Source organism: Ammospiza caudacuta, chromosome 13, assembly GCF_027887145.1.
Source record: "Ammospiza caudacuta isolate bAmmCau1 chromosome 13, bAmmCau1.pri, whole genome shotgun sequence".
NCBI lineage: Eukaryota > Metazoa > Chordata > Aves > Passeriformes > Passerellidae > Ammospiza > Ammospiza caudacuta.
The window spans coordinates 15,987,198-16,007,715 of NC_080605.1; the positions used below are offsets into that span (position 1 = coordinate 15,987,198).

At 57.2% G+C, this 20,518-nt stretch overlaps 2 protein-coding genes across 3 annotated transcripts; one reads left to right on the plus strand and one right to left on the minus strand.

Moving 5' to 3' along the window:
• The first annotated feature begins 1,275 nt into the window (after positions 1-1,275).
• MMP15 (matrix metallopeptidase 15) lies at positions 1,276-6,192 on the plus strand. The gene is made up of 10 exons (XM_058813792.1): positions 1,276-1,402; positions 2,364-2,512; positions 2,750-2,872; positions 2,977-3,284; positions 3,518-3,679; positions 3,801-4,024; positions 4,148-4,286; positions 4,518-4,668; positions 4,783-4,898; positions 5,133-6,192. Exons 1-10 carry the CDS (start codon positions 1,295-1,297, stop codon positions 5,567-5,569), a joined length of 1,917 nt encoding a protein of 638 aa, XP_058669775.1. The 5' UTR covers positions 1,276-1,294; the 3' UTR covers positions 5,570-6,192.
• Positions 6,193-12,445: 6,253 nt separating this feature from the next.
• Positions 12,446-18,820, minus strand: CFAP20 (cilia and flagella associated protein 20). Of its 2 annotated transcripts, XM_058813322.1 has the most exons (6): positions 18,655-18,820; positions 16,524-16,603; positions 15,335-15,446; positions 14,816-15,004; positions 13,644-13,754; positions 12,446-12,744 (listed from the first exon to the last, which is right to left on the minus strand). In XM_058813322.1, the coding sequence occupies exons 1-6, from the start codon at positions 18,736-18,738 to the stop codon at positions 12,739-12,741; spliced, it is 582 nt and encodes a 193-aa protein (XP_058669305.1). In that variant the 5' UTR covers positions 18,739-18,820; the 3' UTR covers positions 12,446-12,738. The 2 variants fall into 2 exon arrangements, with proteins under 2 accessions (XP_058669305.1, XP_058669306.1); XM_058813323.1 differs by lacking the exon at positions 12,446-12,744 and having other exon boundaries at positions 13,635-13,754.
• Positions 18,821-20,518: the final 1,698 nt, after the last annotated feature.

The window sequence follows — 20,518 nt, forward strand, 5'->3', positions numbered from 1 at the left end:
GTCTGTGGTGTTTTTCAGCCATTTCCTTTTAGACACACACAACTCCTGCAAGGTTTTACATGAGGCCACTTCTGTAAGTGCTCCTGTGAGCTCCGTGCTGCCTGTTCTGGCACAGAGAGTGGCTTTGTCTGTGGGAGCATCTCCAGACAGTCAGGATTTGTGTCCCTGGGAGCATCACAGCCAGTTGCCGCTGCCAGCAGCCTTTTGAAGTCCTTAACAAAAAAATCTGTTAAGTCTTTGGCCAGTTAGTTTCCGGGATGGGGATCTGCAAGATAAGTTTTTTTGGGGCAAAGAAAAACAAACAGAGATATATTTAGCCCTTGGGGACTTCAGTGAAACCGGTTTCTCCCAGGTTAATGCTCAACCACCGGCCCCAGCCGGGCCTGGCACTGCCCCTGGTTGTGTAACACCGGGTGTCAGAGACCCCGGGACAGGGCACGGTGGCTGTGGGGGCAAAGTCGGGGATGTGGCGGCTGCCGGCAGGGCCGGGTGCGAGGGACTCTGCCCGGGTGCGGGGGTCTCTGTCCGGATGTGAGGGGCTGTGCCCGGTGCGGGGTCTCTGCTCGGTTCAGGGGGCTCTGCCCGGAGCCGGGGTCTCTGTCTGGGTGCGGGGGCTGTGCCCGGGCGCGGGGGTCCCTGCCCGGTTCGGGGTCTCTGCCCGGTGCGGGGGTCCCTGCCCGGTGCGGGGTCTCTGCCCCGTTCGGAGGGGTCTCTCCCCGGTTCGGGGGTCCCTGCCCGGTTCGGGGTCTCTCCCCGGTTCGGGGGTCTATGCCCGGTTCGGGGGTCTTTATCCAGTTCGGGGGTCTATGCCCGGTTCGGGGGTCTTCATCCAGTTCGGGGTCTCTCCCCGCGGCCCCGCCGCTCACACACGTGCGGGGGGGCGGCCCCGCCTCCTCGGCCCCGCCCCGCCGCGGCCCCGCCCCCGCCGCGGCCCCGCCCCGCCCGCTCCCACCGCTCCCCGCCGCCGCCGCCGCCGCCGCGCCCGCCTTCCGCCAGCCGCTCCGGTGCTCCCGGCGGCGGGCAGAGCGCGGCAGGGCAGCCAGCGGAGCCGGGCCCCGCCGCGCCGCGCCGGCCGCCCATGTGCCGCGCGCCGCCGTGCTGACCTCACGCACAAAAGGCGGGCCGGGAGGCGACGGGCCGCGCCTGGCAGCGCCTCCCATGCACCGTGCGCAGCCCCCCGCGGCGGCTCGGTCCCGGGCCATGAGGGCGGCGTAGCTCCGACACCGCCGCGCTCGGCCCGGCCCGGCCCGGCCCGGCGCGGCCGGGGGCAGCCGCGACCCGGCGGCGGCGCGGAATGGCAGGAGGGGGCGGCGCCCCCTGGCGGGCGGGCGGGCGCCTCCCGCCGCTCGTGGTGCTGCTGGTGCTGCTGGCGGGGGCGGCGGGCGAGGAGATCAACGCCGAGGTGAGCACGGGCCCGGGGCTCCGCACCCGCCGCACCCCCGGCCCGCGCCGGCACCTGCGGGCCCGCCGCACCCGGCCGGGGCAGGTGCAGGCGGGGAACGGGGCGGTGGAGTGCGGGTCGCCCCCGGGGTGGCGGGCGCGGGGTGTGGGGAGGAAGCGCTTTGTGCCCGGCGGGGGAGGGGGTGAAAGGGCTTTTGATAAAGACTCTGCTCCACCACCCTGCCGGGGGAACGGGAGTGGGGGTAGAAGAATTTAAGACATTCGGTGTTTTTAGCAATTAAAAACATTAAGCCGTTTTTTGGGGGGTGGAAAAAGTGATAGGAAAAGAATTGGCTTAGGAAAATAATTGGGATAGGAAAAGGATTGGAGAACCTGGAGAACAAGACTTGGAAAAGGAAAAAGACTTGGAAGAGCAATAAGACTTGGAAAAGGAAAAAGAATTTCGAAAAAAAAGCTTGAAAGAATAAAAGGAAAACCCCCCTAATTTGGAAAATATAAGTGAAAACTAGGAGGGAAAAAAAGTTACAAAAGAGTAATAATAAAGATAAAAATAAAATGCAATTAAAGCAGACAAGGGGAGGCGGAGGCTGGGGCAGGAAGGAAGAGCCCCGGCGTGCCCCTGCACCCTCCTGCCCCCCACCCTGGGGCTGCAGCCCCGCAGGACAGAAGCCCCTTTGTGGGTGCAGGCCGGGGTGGGGGTCCCAGGCTTCACATCCCTCGGCAGCTCCCGGGGGACGCCTCCGGAGGAGGACAGGGACAGGAGCCCGCAGGCAGCCTGGCCCCCTGCCAGCTGCCTGGTCCCTGGAGTCAGCCCATCCGGCAGCAGCCCCCCGAGATCCCCGGCTCCCCCACCTTGCAGGGCAGGGACCTGTGCCCTGCTGCCGCAGCGCTGCCTGCTCAGGGTGGCATTTGCCACTGGCAGCTGGCACTGACCCGCTCTCACGCGCGGCTCTCCCGGGCAGGCATGGCTGCGGCTCTACGGGTACCTGCCGCAGCCCAGCCGCCGCATGTCCACCATGCGCTCGGCCCAGACCTTCTCCGCCGCGCTCGCCGAGATGCAGAAGTTCTACGGCATCACCGTCACCGGCGTCCTGGACGAGGAGACCAAGGCGTGAGTTTCTCCATTGTCCCCTTGCTCAGGCAGATGGCAGCTCCACTCTCGGGCTCTGTGGTTTTCTCTGACAGTCTCGGGGCTCTGTTGGCCCTGGAAAAGTGGGTGCTGTCCCCCTTGTGCTTCTCCCCTTTTGGGGGCTGCACCTCTGCAGCCAGGATAGTGTCCCTGCTGGCTGTGGGTGCTGTAACCCCTCAGGGATGTTGGCTGAGCCCTGGCTCGGTGTCCTCCTGGCAGGTGGATGAAGCGTCCCCGCTGTGGGGTCCCGGATCAGTTTGGAGCACGGATGAAGTCCAACATGCGTCGGAAGCGGTACGCGCTGACAGGGCGGCGCTGGAGCCAGAGCCACCTCACCTTCAGGTACCCAGGGATTCCCTCCCCCCCGGCCCATGGGGAGCCATGGATCCCCTCAGGGAATGAGTGCTGCTCCAGGCCTTCCCTAGTGAATTCTGTATCCCCTGTAGCATCCAAAACTACACGGAGAAGCTGGGTCGGTACCACTCCCACGAGGCTGTCCGACGAGCTTTCCGCGTGTGGGAGCAAGCCACGCCGCTGGTGTTCCGGGAGGTGGCCTACGAGGACATCCAGCAGAAGAGGAAGAAGGAGGCTGACATCATGGTGCTCTTTGCCTCTGGATTCCATGGAGACAGCTCTCCCTTTGATGGCCTTGGGGGATTTTTGGCTCATGCCTATTTTCCCGGCCCTGGCATGGGGGGGGACACGCATTTCGACTTGGATGAGCCCTGGACGCTGGAGAATGCAGATGTGTCTGGTGAGTTGAGGGCCAAGGAGGTTGTAAAGGTGACCAGAGGAGCCTGGTGGCCACTGTGCGTGGAGGAGGGGGGCTCTGCTGGTGTGGACAGGATGGGCAGGGAGAGCAGGTCCACCATGGGTGAGGTAGGCTGATCCCACTGGAGCACCCCTGTTGCACGGTGCTGGGTTGAGGGATCTGCCTCATGTGTCATGTTCTCCACCCTTTCTTGCTGATGGTGCCTCTCCATGCAGGGAACAACCTTTTCCTGGTGGCTGTGCATGAGCTGGGTCACTCGCTGGGCCTGGAGCACTCCAGCAACCCCAGTGCTATCATGGCACCCTTCTACCAGTGGATGGACACAGAAAACTTCCAGCTGCCCGAGGATGACCTCAAGGGCATCCAGCAGCTCTACGGTGAGGAGCTGGTTGGGGGATCATCCCAGAGGTGGGATTCTGGGCATGTGTGTGGGGAAACTGAGTTACAGGTACTGCTGATCTGCATCACCACATCCCTTCTCTCACCTGCCCGATCCAGGTACCGCAGATGGGCACCCTCAGCCCACCAAGCCTTTGCCCACCGTGACACCCCGGAGACCTGGCAGGCCAGACCAGAGACCCCCTAAACCTCCCCCTCCAGGGAAACCAGACCGACCCCCCAAACCTGGCAACCCAGACCGACCTGACCAGTACGGCCCCGACATCTGCGATGGGGACTTTGACACAGTGGCGGTGCTTCGTGGGGAGATGTTTGTATTCAAGGTACCTGCCAGGACTCACTTCTGCCCCTTCCTTGGGGATGTCATCAGTCTGTGACATTCCTCAGCAAAGTGACTGTGTCCCTGGGTCCTCCACATCCTCTGCCAACACCCTTTTTCTCTCCAGGGCCGGTGGTTCTGGAGGGTCCGGCACAACCGGGTGCTGGACAATTACCCCATGCCCATCGGACACTTCTGGCGGGGCCTCCCTGGGGACATTGATGCTGCCTACGAGAGGCATGACGGGAGATTTGTCTTCTTTAAAGGTGAGCAGGGAAGCTGGATGGGAGGGCTGAGGTGGAAGTGAGACTCCAGTGTCCCCCACAAAGCTGTTGAGAGCTGGTTGGCTTCATCTCATTGTGACCCACCTCCCCAGCCACAGCTGCTGTTTCATCCCAAGGGGTCAGAGTGGCACAGGCATCTACCACTATCCCTATCCATTTGTGCACCTGCCACAGCACCTTCTCATGCCCCTTCTCCAACTCTTTCCCCTCTAGGTGACCGATACTGGCTCTTCCGAGAAGCCAACCTGGAGCCTGGGTACCCACAGCCCCTGGTCACCTACGGGCAGGGCATCCCCTACGACAGCATCGACACGGCCGTCTGGTGGGAACCCACGGGACACACCTTCTTCTTCCGTGGGGACAGGTGAGTGTGTCTGGGGTTCTCCCTGCTCTGCTGCCTCCTGGCCTCTGTCAGGGGGCGAATGTTGGGCAGTGGGGACCCCTGTGCTCGTCACTGACTCCCCACCTCCCTCCCCAGATATTGGCGCTTCAACGAGGACACGCGCTCGGTGGACCCTGGGTACCCAAAGCCCATCTCTGTCTGGGTGGGCATCCCTTCCTCGCCCAAGGGAGCCTTCCTCAGCCCGGATGCCTGTAAGTAGAGGAGGAGAGAGGTGGGTGGTGGTGGTGGGAGTCTTGGAGATGAGATTGTCCCTCTGATAGCCTGGCCACATGGGGAGAGTATGTGGGAGTTAGCAGTGAATCCTCTTCTGAGGGGTTTCACCAGTCCTGGAGTAAAACCTGCTGTCTTGGGCATCTGCTGGGGTGCCCAGGTTCTGCAGTGTCCTGTGCCCACCCACTTACCCCTTGTCTCCATCTTTCCCCCAGCCTCCACCTACTTCTACAGAGGCACAAAGTACTGGAAGTTTGACAATGAGCGTCTCAAGACAGAGCCAGGCTATCCCAAATCCATCCTACGGGACTTCATGGGCTGTCACACAGAGCTGGTCCCAGACCCCAATCCCCGCTGGCCCGATGTGGACCGACCTCCCTTCAACCCTGATGGGGATGGTGGGACTGAAGGTGACGAGGAGGAGGAGGAAGATGAGGATTACACCGAGGGAGATGGCCAGCCAGGCAGGGATGTGGACGTGGTGGTGCAGATCGATGAGTACACACGCACCATGAGCGTGGTCATGGTGCTGGTGCTGCTGGTGCTGCTGCTCTGCATCCTGGGCCTCATCTACGTCATCGTGCAGATGCAGAGGAAGGGCGCGCCCCGAATGCTCCTGTACTGCAAGCGCTCCTTGCAGGAGTGGGTCTGACCCTGGCTCCCTCCCCCAACCGCCCCTGCCCTGCCACCATGGTGCTAAGATGGACCTGACACCCCCTCCCCCTGACCCTCACCACGGCCTCGGCCCCTCTACCCCATTGTTGCTTCAGAAAAGGGGGGATGCCCAACCCCCCCAGCCCCTCCAGAGCAGCCGGGCTGGGACCGGGGATGGTCATGGGGGGGCTGGAGGGCATCCAGGCCCTGCCTGCTCCCTGTGCCTGTGCCTCCCCCTAACTGTGACCCTCAGGCTGCCACCCATCACGTGCCTGCATCTGCCATGGGTCCCTGCAGGGTTCCTTCCTCCTGGGTGAGCGGGCTGGGGGCTGCTCCCCAGTGCTCTGGGCTGGCAGGTCTCAGCCTCTGGCACCTGCAGTGGTGGGGAAGGGAGGGCTGAGCTCATGGCTGTGTTTCCTGTTGAACCACGGGGATACAGGGATATGGTGCCTAAAGACAGCGTGAGCTGGGAGATGCCACCTCTGCAGCCCTGCTGGGGCTCAGCTCAGTCCGGGCCCTGCTGCTGCCACTGTGGGATGAAGCCCTGGGGCACGTGGCCCTGTGGGCAGGGCAGTGGGCACAGCCACCTTGTATGTCCATTAAACGGGTCGGGTGTGTGGAGAGCTGTGGTGCCATTGTCCTTCCTGCTGTGGGGGTGCCCTGGGAGGGACTGGGTGAATTTTGTGGTGAAGGGGCTTGTCTGGGGGGTCACCCTGCATGGGGACTGGGTGCCATGCTAGGGGATGCAGGGAAGGGGCCAGCATGGCCAGTGGTGTCCCTGCCCTGGGGCTGCCACTTGAGGGGGTTCAGCTACAGCAGCCCCCCCACCCCCAGCAGTGGACAGAGCAGCCTTTCAGCAGCTCCCATGGCAGTGACAAGGGCCTCGCTGGGAACACAGGGTGCCTTGTTCTCCCCCAGCCAGCCCTGCTCTTCAGCCCTGGGCAGCCACCTCCCTTCCCCGTGCAGGGCCCAGCAGCAGCTGGGGGACCCTCCTGGAGCCACTTCACAGGGTGCTCCAGCTCCCTGTCCCCACGCAGCCCTGCTGAGCTTCCTGGGGGGAAGGGGTGGCCATATCCTGTCTCACCACTGCTGTCTCGGCAGAGGAAGGCAAGAGGAGTCACTGCTGCTGCAGAGATCAGAGAAATAATTATGGGAGTGGGAAAGATTAGACTCCAGGGGGAGGAAACTGGCTTTATCTGGGGAAAAATGTTGCTCAGCCATTAATGGGAAGAAAAACCAAACCACAGAGGCTGGTGATGTGATGGTCACAGGGGTGGCAGCTGGAGCCAGGTTTGTTCTGCAGGTGCAGCCTTGGGATGGGCAGCAGAGGCCCGGCACCATTGCTGTCCTGGTGGGGAGGCTGGTTGGGCTGTGCTGGGCAAGGGGGTTGTGTGAACCTGGCCCATCCCCCTGCAGATGGCCCTGTGGAATTGGGGAGCATCCCCATGTGGGATTTGACTCCAGTCAGCATCTTTGCTTCTTCCAGCCTCCCCTGCAGCAGGACCAGGGCCAGCACCTGTGCCCTGGGCACCTCTGTCTTGGTGCACCCTGCCCTGCTCCCCTTGCCCTGGTGCTGCAGCTGCTCCTTTGCCCTCATCCCCTCCTGCCAGCCTGGGTGGGTGGATGGGAGGGTTCCCCCAGCTCATGGATGAGGATATGAAGACTTTGTGCTTCCCCCATCCTTCCCCCTCCCCAGGGCCCAGAGCTGCTGGCTCAGTTCCCGACTGCTACAACCACTTCCCAGCACTGAATTACCCTGGGCTGCCCAGCTACTCGTCAGCCACTAATTACTGTAAAAGGGAAGGATGGATGCTGGCTCTCACCCCACTTTTCTGTGCCGGGGGGGAACCCTGCGGCCTGAGTCACCCATCCCCTGCCCCAGCCTCCATCACTGCCCTCACTGGGCAGCGATTTCCAGCCATGAGCTGATTCCCTGGAAAACACGTTTGGCTCAGACTCAGCACGTCGCTGCAGCCAAGTGAGAAGTCAAAATCAGGAACAGAAAACCCCTGAGGAATTGGGGGGAGTGGGTGGAAAAAGATCTCAAAGTGGCTCAGGGCTGTTGTATTCCATCAGCCAAGCCTTGCTGGGTCACATTCCTTGGCTTTTAACTTCTTTCAGTTCAGTTTTGACCATTTTGCTCAGATTTGTGCTCGTGTGGATCTTCCCCAGAGCTGAGGGAGGACCCACAGCTCTGCTGAGCTGGGAGCCCTGCCATGGGGCAGCCTGACACTACAGCCTGTGCTGAACCAGGGCCAGACAGGCACCAGGAGCTGCCAAAAGGCATGAACCTGGCCAAAAGGCGAGGCAGGAGGAAAGCACGGCTGGGATTCACTCTCCCCACCCCTGCAGAGCCTGCTCCAGAGGCCAGTGCAGATGCATTTCCCACGGCAAATGCATTTCCCACACGGGATGCACTTCCGTGCAGATGCATTTCCAACACCAGCTGTATTTCCCACGGCAGGAGCCTTTCCCTTCTCTCCTGGGGGTACAGAGGGCTCGATGGGGTGCAGGGCTGGGACCCCAAAGCCTGGGACCTGGAAAGACGCCTGGCTTGCAGGGAAAGGCAGAGCTGGACAACAGTGCCCAGGGCCAGCTGCTTATGGCATCCCTTCCATGGCAGGGGAGGAGCCTCCTCGCTGATGGAGGGTGGGACAGGAGCTGGGAGCAATTCCCCAGCGGGAATTCGGGATGCTGGGAGCAGAGGCCCAGGCCACCACGCCTGGTGAGCTGGGACACCACTTCCCACCCCCTCCCGCTCTTCCCCGGATGCTGCAGCAGGGCTGGTGCCAGGAGCCCGGGGCCATCTGGAAACGCTCACGGACAGCAGTGAGGGACCTGCTGGAGACAAAGCCCGGCATTTCAGCGGCGCCCAGGCTCTGCTGGAGGCCCCTGCACGCCCACAGCGGGGTCAGCTCACCTCTGGCCAGCCGTGCGTGCGAGCCCAGGAGGGCAGCAGGCACCTGCTCCAAGGACAGGGCTGTTGGGAGCATGGGGAGTGCGAGCCTGGCTGAGCCTGGCCCCGGCAGGATCCACTCCCAGGGAGCCTGGCAGCTCCCTGCTTCCCAAAAATAGGTTGGAGAGCCTGACCTGGAAAAGACCCAGGGAGCTCAGCGTCCTCCAGGCCCTGCTGTGCTGGGGTGGGTGAGAGGGGGACACCAGGGCTGGCAGGAGCTCTCTGCCCTTCTGGAGCATCTCAGGAGAATCCTCCTCTTCCTCTGCGAGCCAGGGCACCATCCCCTGTTCAGCGCTGAGGAAAGGACCCGGAAAACACAGAGGAAGCCGGGCTCAGTGCAGAGGAAGAAGCGGGGCTGGGATACAGCGAGCAGCGAGCGGGCAGCTCAAGGTCGGAGGAAACAATGCTGGGGATGGAGGGAAGGGCCGCGGGGCCCGGGAGGGGCTGGACCTGCTGCCCGTGCTCGCTGCACGCAGGGCGGAGGCTCCGGGGAGGGCTCGGTGCCAGCACAGCCCCGCTGAGGGTGGGATGCACCCACCAAGCACGCTGAGCTCGCTCATGTGTGTGTGGCTCATGCCTGTCCTCCCCTCAAACCCACCGGGCAGCCCCAGCCTGCTCCCGGGGTGCTGGGACCCCTCATCTCACAGAAAGTCATTCCTGGGGCTGCAGGGGCAACATGTGAAGGGATGGTGAAGCAGATGGGCTGCAGTTCTGCTTCACAACTTGGCTTCCATCATCTTCTCACCTCTAGCAGCTCTGAGGCTTTCCCCACTGCATCCCAGGTTAGCTCTCAGGGTGCACAATTGCTCCCTTACCCAAATAAATCATGTTTGGGTGGTCCCATTTTGCAGCCTGCCAGGGGAAGCTCTCACCCCTCTCCTGCAGGCGCTGGCAGGGCAGGGACATCAGCTTTCTGTGCATGCACAGTGGCCAAAGTCCCCAGAACCGTCACTTGGTTTTCCTGGGCGGTGGCCAGTGGTAAAACTCAAAATAAATATTTCCCTTGCCTCCAGCACTGCCTGCCCCACATTAGACAACAGCTGCAGAGGATTAACGTCGTCCCGGAGGTGTAATCCTTCTATAAAGACGACAACATTTGGCCCAAGACATCCAGGGAGATGCAGAATGGACAAGAAGCAGAGTTTGGCCCAGATTTTTTGATTCCTGTTTAGCCCTCTGTGATAACAGCTCTGTGCTTCTTTGCCAGGACCTACTTGATAGGAAAGTGACAAAGTGCAAGGGGACAAACACAGGCAGGGACAGCAGCTTGTATCAGTGTCCTGCCAGACAGTGTCTGCTGGGCTGGACGCTCACAGGATTCTCTGCCTCAGCAGCAGAGCAAACTGAGAAAGCTTTCCAGGAAAAAAACCCCATTGCCTACTTGCTCTGCCAGCAGCTGCCACCTGCCCAGGCAGAGCCACTGGAGCCGTGGGATGTCCCAGCTTGGCTCCCAGCACAGGCACTGCCAGCTGCTCCAGCCCCATCCTGCTGCTGCTGGCCCAGCCCAGGGCGGGTCCCTTGCTCCAAGGAGCTGCAGGCTGTGCACTCACCGTATTTCAGCACCCAAGCTCTCCAAGGGAAGCTTTGCTTTTCATGTAGAAAGCAGCTCCCAGCACTGAGGGCCTGACTGAAGTGTCCAAGTGCAGAACCTTGCCCCAGGCAGTGGAAGACAAAGGTGAAAAGCTGGTGCAGAGAAGGAAAACTGATCTTTGGGTGGGCCCTGCTCTGCCTGGGGTTGAAACCAGGGCTCCCCAGAAAGATTCTTTTCTCCTCCATTAAACATGAACTGCAACAAGAACTTATGCAGGGAGGAAGGAGCAGGCCACCCACAGAAAGGTGAATGAGCTATTTAAGATCTTTTCTCCACAGGCTGCCTGCACTGAACTGGGACTCCCCTCTGCCCACCCCTCATACCCAGGAGCAGGCAGGCAGGAGCCATCCTTGACTCCCACCTCTGCCCCCACCTCCTTCCTGCATTCTTCCACTCTTCCCATGTAGGAGGACATTGCATCCCAGCCATATGAAAAGCCATAACCAAAGGAGTAAAAAGCTGAGTGCTTCACCACAGGAGTTTTGCTTGTGCACATTTAGGAAAGGGCTGCTGACAGGATGCCTCTGACATTCTGGCCCATCCACCAGCAGCATCCTCTTCTCCCACAGGAAGAGCATCCAACTTCACCCACCTTCAGCAGGATGGTTGAAGTTTTGATGGGAGATAGGGATTAGAAGAGAAAGATTTTGGAAGCACTGTGTAAATCACCAAGCATCTGGCTGTAAAGGAAAGAGCCAGTATCCAATGATGCTCCACTTTGTGCAGCAAGTAAACAGGAAGATTCAGTATTTTGTTTCGTATTTAAAAATACACAGAAGGTCCATATGGATGTAAGGGTTTGTGGCTGGGAGTTTATTCCAGCAAATCTGCTGGCACAGCTCCTAGAGGTCGGGCAGGAATTGGCAGCAGGGCCCATCTGATCTCTGCAGAGGCAGCCAGCTCGGGGCCCAGGGGAGCCCAGCCCCTCTCAGTGCATTAGGGCTGGTCACTCAGGGTGAGCTCAGCTCCTCCAGGACCAGGGGAAACTCCAGCACAGGCCCCAGCAGGGCAGGGAAAGGCAAGCAGCAGCTCCTGCTGAGTGTTCAGCTGCCAAAGACTGCCAGAAACACATGGTGTTGAGCAAGGCCTTGCGGGAAAGGATGCACATTTTACCCTCCTGGGGTCTGATGGATCTGCTCAGCAGCTCCCCCAGCTCTGGCAAGCTTTGCAAACATGGAGAAAGCCTCACCATGGACTTCATTAAGGCCAACCCTTGGCATGAGATCCAGTGCGATTCCACTGAACAGATCGAGTGCAGCCAAGCCTTGACATGTCAATGCAAGATGGATGGTGCTTCCTCATGTAGGCTTCCTTGGCTGGGCTCCTTAGAGCTACCAAGCTGTTCAGCTGCTAGAAGAACTGCAAAGGTCTTCTCCAGAAAGCCTTCTGCAGGTGCAATCCAGCCCCACGTGGCAGCAGCTCCAGTTCAAAGCCCAGCAGCTCCATTACAGGTGTCTGGAGAGGCCACAGAGGTGCAGAGAGAGGGTGCACAGACATGCCAAACCTTTAAACCAGGCAGGGTCTCAGTGGTCAGGATTAAACACAGAATCTAAGGCAGGTGTCCCCCAGCAGGCTCTCCTCCTCCTGGGAGAGAGCAGCTTTGTTCTACAGAGCAGTAACAGAAGTGAAGTCTTCCCCACTCACTGCACAGCCAGGGAAGGATCAGTGCCAGCCTTGGGGACCTGCCCTCCACAGTACTGATGGGGGCTTGGCCCCAGGCAGGAAAGGCATAATCTACTCCCAGCCTCACCCCCTTACTGATGGAGTCTCTGCCTCCCCTTCACAAGCCTTTCTACAACAAAGGCAGATTGGTGTGAGGCAGGGAAGGGCAGCTTCAGCACAGGAAAAGACTTCCGGCTCCTGTTGTGCTGAACCTCCCCCCTTTGATCCCTGGGGAAGGGACAATCTGGCAGCTGGAGCGCTATTGTGTGCCTCGTGCTGCTGAGGGCCTGCCTGAGAGCTGGAGTGAGCTGGTAACCACACCAACAAAACTGTGCCCTAACAGGCAGGTAAGCCTAATTTGTCACTGCTGGGGAAAATGGCTTCAAGGAGAAAGGGAATGAAAAACCCATTTTAATGAACAGCACGAGTTTTTGTCATAGTACCACAAACTTCATGGATTGGAGACAGTTTCTGTATTCTCTGTGGAAACCTCACTGATTTTCCTCTCTGGTTGTGTCTGTGCTATTCCTTAAACAGTGAGGGTGCTGATCAAAGTCAAGTTCAGAGGCAAATTCTAATATTTGGGTTCTCAAAGAAATTCTCTGGCACTTTCTGAAGCACTAGAAAGTTAGGGATCCATAAAGGAGGAAGAATACAGAAGCAGATTTACAGAGCCAAATGTTTAATAACTTTTCAAGAACAAGTATTACATCCATATTTAGAGCATATATAAGAGATGGAAACAAGGAAATAAAAAATAAAATTGCTAACTTCAAGAGGATACACTTAACTCCACAACTCCTGCTGAATCCCTTCTTTGGAGGCACAGTGGCCACTTTGAGCAAGACAAGACTGGGTACCAGGCCACCTGCAGAGTTTAGGCTCAGCACTTTAGGAACAGCCAGGAAAACTCTGACTCTGTACAATTTGCAGGCCAACATCTCTTCCCAACGTGATGTTATTGCTGGACAGAGCAGGGAGAAGAAAGGAGACACTTACAAGACTTGGCAGCACAAGACAACAGTACTGGGAGGGCTCCAAGCACTCCCCAGACACGTCTGTGAGGCTGCTACAGCCCAGGAGGCAGTGACAGGTTCCCCAGAGGTGTCACCTACAGTTAACACTGCCTTCTACCTCCCACTACCATCAACCCCCAATGTCCTCCCTCAGCAGCTTGAAACTTTGCCAAGGAATCTTCTTTGCTAAAAGAAGTGTCTGCATTGGGACAGGCTGGCCCTGGCAAAGAAGGTGCTTCCTCACAAGCCTCAAAACTGCTGCATGTTGCTCAAGATCTCTCAATATGCCAGCATGTTCACTCCTCTCCCATCACTGCAGGAGCAGAGCTTGGCACCTCCTCCTGAGGGCAGCCATGGTGTCTCCTTCCCCCCTCATGGTACCACTGTCTGGTACTGGGCGGGGAAAAGATCGGAGGGGACTCATTTTGGGCTAGAGGGACCCAAACAGAATCTCTCCTGGAAGACAAATGTGGAGCTGCAGCTGCTCTGAAGAGCAAAGTTGCTGAGCTGAGTCATGGATGAAAGCTCTGGAGAGATGCCGGGAGGCTGCAACTGCCCAGAGTCCTTCAACACAATCAGGGAGGACGTGGAGAGCAGCTGAACAGCTCACCCTGCTCCTAGATGGGAGTGACAATTTCCATGTGTTTTGGCAGGAAAGCTACACAACAAAGCACCCCAGACAGACTGCTCACCCCGGCAACAGAGAGGGTGCTCCTTGGCCGGCGGCCAAAGCTGGCAAGAGCTCTGCTGCCACAAGAAACTCCGGGTTGCGAAGGCAGCAGGAGGAGGCAGAGGAATGCTAGTCTGGCTCACTGCTCTCCCACCCTCCTTCCCACATCTAGCTCACCTTGGCCTTGTTCTGGACAGGCAGATACAGCTTGAACTCAGCTGGGAGCTCATCCTCTGAGTACAGCCGGTCAGAGAAATACACCCGTCGGATGCGACAGTTGGCGTGGATCTGGGAGTCAAAACAAAGAGTCAGGCCATTTTCCACACGCTCTTTCCACATCCAGCTTTGGTGTCGTGCTGCAACATGGATTCTTTGGCTCAGCAGCTGGAAATCTATCTCACTGTCTTGCTTTTTTGAATCTGACAGGGCATCAGCAAAATGTTGGTTTGTTCCCTCTGCTTTGCATTTGCATCCCTGTCTCCAGGTATGAACACTCAAAAGATTTGGCCAAGCTCTGGTATCTCTGTCAACTGTCTTAGTTGCTAAGGGGATTCTCTACTGTGAACCGACCTGTGCTTTGCTGGTATCAGCACTTGCCAGAACACCCACAGCCTCAGCCTGCTGCATTTTTAACACGCCCACTTCAGGGCCTCCCTGAGGTCAGGAATGAGCCTGTCCAGCCTGTGCTGCCTGCACTATCAGCTGGCAGCAAAGTAGTTGCTCTGGTCCCCGTCGTGAGTATGTGAGAAAGCAGACAACTCTCAGCTGACTGCCTGCACCTCAGGGCAATCCTTCAAGGAACTGCAGCACTCCCCTCACACCAAGGAACAGGCACGCTCCACACACAGCATTCCTCAAAATAACACACACCACTGAACATGACTCCCTAGCATATGGAACAAGTTCCATGTCCTCAGCAGGAACAAACCCTGCATCAGCTCTGTTACAAGGGGCTCAGTGAAAGCAGGGTAACTCCACTACCACAAGGAAACAAGCTTGACCAGGGCTATGAATGGTCTGTACACCATGGGGCTGTCCCATCCAGGTTCCATTCAGTCAATCACTGTCCAAACTATCTGGACAGTAAGGCAATACACAGCTTTCGTGGCATGCCACAGGGAACTGCAACTCTCACCCTAACCAACAGACAGCCAGAGAAACAAGAGGGAAAAGGGCTCCTTTATCCCAGCCTAGGTGAGGCCTCAGTCAGGCCTTGCTCACCTTCCATGGTGCTCTGCAAAGAGCAGGGCTAGGAAAGGAACCCCAGAGGGCTAAAGGCAGATTCCCATCCTGCTGTGCCAGCCATCAGGAACACGAGCAGCCCTTGGTTTCCCAGGGCAGCCCCTCACCTGCACTCTCAGGGTCTCGATGTAGTTGGTGCCGTAGGCGCGGCGCGTGAAGTCGGACAGGTTGAACTGGATCTGGTTCCAGCCGTCGTCCAGCCGCATGGGCATGGTGCAGATGAACGGCTTCACCCGCGTCGTGCTCTGGTAGTTGCTCGCCCGGAAGCGCCGGCGGACGTTCTTGTCATCCAGCACCTGGCAAGGAGGGCAGGCTGCTCACCCCGGTGCCAGGCTCCCCAGGACAGCACCACCCGACTCCAGGAGGGCTCTCTACTCCCACCCCTCCGTTCCACGGCAGAAGGAATTTAACACAGGAAGCAGACCCATTTTCAGGAATAGCAACAATGTGTTTGTCAGCTGACTGATGCCCCCATACCAGAAGACCTGACACACCACATGGCCAAGAAAGCAAAACTGTTTTGGGGATCACTCACTGCCTGGGACAAGTTCCAACACAAGACTGCAGGCTCTCTGGCGCCTTCCTCAGTGGTCCCTGGAGGGGCCTCCCCACTGCACACTCCTCACCTGCACTTCAAAAGTGAAGTATTTTTTCAGGTTCTTGATGATCATCACTAGGAAAGGTAGTTTGATGCCCAGGGTCTTCTTTGGGTCAGCAGGGCACGTGATGTACGTGGTACTGAGAGGTGAGAGAAAAACACTTTAGGATCTCACAGGGCACAAAGTGCACAGCCCAAGGTAACCTGAGTCTCTCCCTTGGCCCAATGCAGCCTTGGAGAACAGGAAGAAATAGGTAACTGTGATCATAAGATCTCAGCAACAACCAGGGCTTCCTCTAACAGGAGGGGGAGCTTCAGAGGTAGCTGCAGGCAGAAAAAGATAAAAGGCACAAAGAATGCATCTCAAATTGCACTTTTCTCACCCAGGGCATGAAACACCTTCCTGGACAGCTTCACCTCCCCAATTTCAAGGCCATGTCAGCGCTGTTCATTAACACAACCTCCTCCTACCCTTGACTGAGCAGGTAGAGCCCTCTAGATCATAGCAGAGGCCCTGTGTGCTCTATACAGCTGGCAAAACAGAGTTTGTGAGCCCTAGGAGTACACGTCATGCCTGGCAAGTTTTGTATCAACACTTCTTGGAGGAAGAGAAGCATTGGCTCAGTCTGTCTGCAGGAGAGGAGTCTCCACTGCCCTTATAAGGAGAGGCCTGCTCTGAATCACCCCTGGAGAAGCCTTGGAGACTCTGAGCCGCTCATGGAGCTGGCGTCTGTCTCCCGGGGCGATGGAGACAAGGTTGCTAAGAGAAGCTCCACAAGCAACTCCTCTCATAAATCTCCCTCTGATCTTCCTGCGGCAGGGAGAGCAGCTGTCGCGTGAGGAGAACAGGCCCAAGACAATAGAAGAGACAGCAGACAGTGCTGCTTTTTCAGTAACTGGCAGTGCTGACTGAGGCTGGGTATTAAATACCGCTTTTTTCCCCTTGAAGTGATGGAAGAATAACGGAATTTTATTTTTTATCCCTTAGCCCCAGTGAGGATAAGAATGAGAGCTCTACAAGCACATGCAGGGAAATGCACAGCACACTGCTACAGGGGAGTATCAGTGACATGACCCAGATTCTTCCATTTATTGACAAAGACATTGCCATCACATTGCTGTAGTTTGAAGATGATGCCTGCTGGGCACTGCCATCTTTCACTCTGCTCCAGGGCAGAGTTCTGCTCCCCCAGAACAGCAGAAGAGGCTTCTCCTACCTGACATTTGTTCCCTCAATCTCCAGCACCAGTGACTGAATGTCATTGTCCGTGATTCGCTTGATGTGGCCATTGCGCACCTGGAACAGAAGTGGGGCACACAGCACAGATGTCACTTGAGAGGGAAAAAGAGGCACACACAGCTCCATTGAGAGAAGGGGTAAGACCCCAGGAGGGCCCATCTACATTCCCTTGGCTCCTACTCTCCTGGACCTTGCTGTTTCCAAGGCTTTGATCACTGCCCCAGAGTGCCAGCAAGAGTTTATGGCCCAGCATGCTGCACATACACGGAGTGCAGGACTTCCATCTATCCAAATATGCTGCACTGAACACAAGGGACTCAAGCTCATATCAGAGGCCCAAATAAACAAACATAAAAGAGTGAGAGTTAAACTTGAGTGCTATAAGGGATAAAAACAAAGACAAGCAATACAGGGGAGCCACCAGCCAGCCACTGGTCACCAAGGGAACTTGGTTTGTACTGCTGGGCATGGCTGACTGCCTCTGGACACTCACACACTCAGGCACACTCTTGCACACTCTTGCATACCCACACTCTCTCCACAAGCACAAGCAGTGCACATCCTACTAAGGCCAAAAAATATATGGGTTTTCCCCACGTCACAAAAGCTTGAGATATTCCCTAAGATCTAAAAGAAGTAGAAATCACAGCCTGCTGGTTCTCTTTGCAAAGATATGAAAGTCTACATTAGGACAGCTATGAACCCAGTAATCTCAGACACGCAACCCAGGACATGGGAGAATGTCAAATACTGCTTCCAGTTCTCACCAAAATGACAGGGGTATTTCATGCACTGCTGAAGAGAGCATGGCAATCCTCAAAACAAGCACACCCAGGTTGGCCATGCTTCATGCAAGAGAGACTATTGCAAGAGTATTGCAGCTGAAAGGACTACTGCTGAAATCCACCCTGCAAGCAGAGCTCCCGCTCCCACTCACGGGCCACAGAATCATAACAGTATCACTCTGCACAGAACAATTCACATGGGAAGGCTCCTCCAGAGGTCTCCACTCCAACCTGCACCTCCAAGCAGGGTCAGCACATCCTGCTTATGGCTTATCCAGTCTGACAGCACTCTACATCCCCAGTCTAAGAGTCTTTAATGCGTCCCGTCCTTGCACCATCCAAATAAGCTGTTGATCCTTTTTCAAAGTCATGAATATTTGTGCAAAACATAGACACACACACACACACAGAGGCAGGGTGAGGCATCCCAGCTCTTCAGAGCTACATGGGTACCCACTGATGGGCAACAGGATAGATCTGTGCTTCCTGTCCCCCATCTCACAACTTGTAAATGCTCACACAAGCCCACTCAGGTCAAACATCACTGCTGCTTGAACTGCTGTGAAAGTTTTAGTTCCTACTGAAACCACAAAAACTTCAGCTAAGGCTCATGCACAAGCAACCAAATACAGGTTGTAGCCTTGGTGTCAGAGGCCTCAACAAGTATTTTGCGGAAACACAAAACCATGGATGGTTTGTGATGGGGGAAGCAGCACAGCTCAGCATCTCTAAACATCCTGAGGACGGCTCCTTGATGATATCCTGGAGAAGGCACAGGGCCCTGAGCAAAACCACTCTAAAAACTGACAGGAGGGAGAAACAAAGTGATGAGACATTCAGAACTACTTCTACACCCACAAGCCCAGTTCTGCACGCCTCTGGCGAGCCTGTTTGAAAGGTGGGTTATACACCAAAAGACCCCAACCTCGGCCCCACAGGGCCCTGGCCATCCCGCTGCCTATGCCGGCCTCTCCTGCAGCTTCCCCACAGGTGCAGCTTCTGCTGCCGGGCGGGCTCCTCTGCCCGGCAAAGGCAGAAAACGCTCATAATAACACATTCCCCTCAGACACACCCCAGGGGCCCGGTACCGGCCCCGGGGCCGTGCCGGTAACCAGTACCCGAGAGATCCCGCGATCCCGTTCCCGGGGTCCCGGTAACCCGGCCGCTGCTGCTCCGGCCCGGCGGGGGCCGAGCGGCCCCACAGGTGTCCGGAGCGGCCCCACAGGTGTCCGGAGCGCCCCGGGGGTTCCGGCGGCCCCGGGCCTGCCCCGGGAGGCCGCGCCGCTCCCCGGGCCGCGTTGCTGGCCGAGCCCGCCGCCTCACCTTCTTGTCCCAGATCTGGAGCGGTTTGCTGCCGATGCTGTAGAGCACCGAGAGGAAGCCGCTCTGGAAGGTGTTCTTGAACATGCCGGCGCCGGGCGGGCCGGGCCGCGCCGCGGCCGCCGCTCTGCCAGGACACGGCGGATCCCTCCGCGCCGCGCCGCCGCCGTCACCGAGGAACTACTTGGGGCGGCCCCGGATGCACTTCCCGGGGCCGGTGACGGTGGTGAGGGAGCGCTGCCACGGCAACCGCGGCTCCGGCCTCTGCCCTCCCTCGCTCCGCGGGGCTGCCGGAGCCCAGCCCGCTGCAAACCGTGCCCGGTGCCCTGGGCTCGGTACCGCGCTCCCCGAACGCCTGGGCTGGGCTGAAGGCAGGGACGCCTCTCAGACATCTCCGTTCTTCACGAGCCTCAGGCCAAAGGGGACGCCGTGGTTTGCTTTAACCAAGGATGGTTTTTTTTGCCCCTGGGTTGTTTTTCGGCCTGGGCTCTACTCGTTCCTCCCAGGGACTCCCTGAGCTGCTTTTGCAGGACTGGAGCATTTGCTCCGTTTTGTTGCTTCCTTTGGCTGCACTCATTCCTGACTGCCCTTGGAGCCTCGTGTGTGTTCTTGCTGCTCTAAGGCAGGCAGGGATAACATACAGAGCCCTGGCAATATTGGGGTTTGATGTACAGCTTTATGGGTGTGAGAATCTCTTTGAGTAGATACAAGGCCTTGGCACAGCTGAAGAGGCTCAACAGGAACAGCTTGGGCTAAAAATTACATTTCTAAACTGACATACATTTCTTCTCGCTGTTACAACATCTGTTTACATCATCTATTTTCAATGTAGAGACACTAAACAGCATAAAAATTACATTCTGCACCAGCTTTATGGCTCTTCAGGTTAACTCTAGGCTTCTGTTGCTGACTAATGCCCCATTCAAATCCTAACAGTGTTGTCTGCTAGGTGTGCTTGTCTCTCCCATGGGCTGCAAACACTCCCTCGCAGCACCTGGGTTAGCAGCACTTCCTCCTTCCTTCACAATTCCTTGCTCAAACAAGTAGAGCACACAAAAAGCAAGGCATTAGTTAGAAATGATCAGCTATATTTAGTCAGAGGGTTAGAGTACACTTTATATGGCAGGATGAAATAACTTATTCCCTTAATCAGATGGTAGGAGACAACTGGGACAAATGTCCAGCTGCCATTCCTGAACAGCCGGCTCATTCACATGCTCTCCACTTACCACTTTAATGTCATGTTCTGCTGCACACAGAAATAGGTTGTGGTTTCATATTTTCCCTATTTCTCAATTAATTTTAAGAAAATGCAGCACCCGTTGCCCCTCCTCCTTCCCTGGGCATGTGTGGGCAGAGACAGAGAGCCCTGTAAATCATTAACCCATATTAATAATCGAGGCTGGCTTTGCGAAGAGGTCTCTGAGAGATGTATTTCAGAGACTCACACCCTGATGTTATCCACCTGGAAGACTGGTAGGAAGATGCTGGCATGTTACCTTACCCCTGTTTCCAATTCCCAGGGTGTACAGGGATTGAATTTGGGGGAGCAGATGGAGGAAAAGGCCCATCCTAAGAAAATAATCTGGCCCAAGCAGTGAGCAGAGAGTGCCTGCTCCAGAAATAACTGCCCACTAAAGCATTTCCTTCCCTTCAGAATTCTCAGCAATCCGATGCCTTCAGAGGAATGAGATTTTCAGGAAGCTTCTGAAATGTTTCTGCTCTTTAGTGTCACATTGCTGGGTGCAGTTATGACACCAAAATGTAGCAGGTCTCTCCAGTATCACCAAGTCTGTGCTTGCCTTGGAGCACCTGGTCCAGGTTCATGGCCTGGGAAATCCTAACCCAGGCCTTACCCTCTTGAAGA

What these genes read in the sequence shown, in the direction of transcription:
- CFAP20 (XM_058813323.1), bottom strand. Translation starts at nt 18,738, where the DNA reads ATGTTCAAGAACACCTTCCAGAGCGGCTTCCTCTCGGTGCTCTACAGC. An exon ending in TCCAGATCTGGGACAAGAAG is followed by an intron (nt 16,604 to 18,654) that starts GTGAGGCGGCGG and finishes CTTCTGTTCCAG; the next exon opens with GTGCGCAATGGCCACATCAA. An exon ending in ACTTCACTTTTGAAGTGCAG is followed by an intron (nt 15,005 to 15,334) that starts GTGAGGAGTGTG and finishes CCTCCTTGCCAG; the next exon opens with GTGCTGGATGACAAGAACGT.
- MMP15 (XM_058813792.1), top strand. Translation starts at nt 1,295, where the DNA reads ATGGCAGGAGGGGGCGGCGCCCCCTGGCGGGCGGGCGGGCGCCTCCCG. An exon ending in CTGGACGAGGAGACCAAGGC is followed by an intron (nt 2,513 to 2,749) that starts GTGAGTTTCTCC and finishes TCCTCCTGGCAG; the next exon opens with GTGGATGAAGCGTCCCCGCT. An exon ending in GGGCATCCAGCAGCTCTACG is followed by an intron (nt 3,680 to 3,800) that starts GTGAGGAGCTGG and finishes TGCCCGATCCAG; the next exon opens with GTACCGCAGATGGGCACCCT.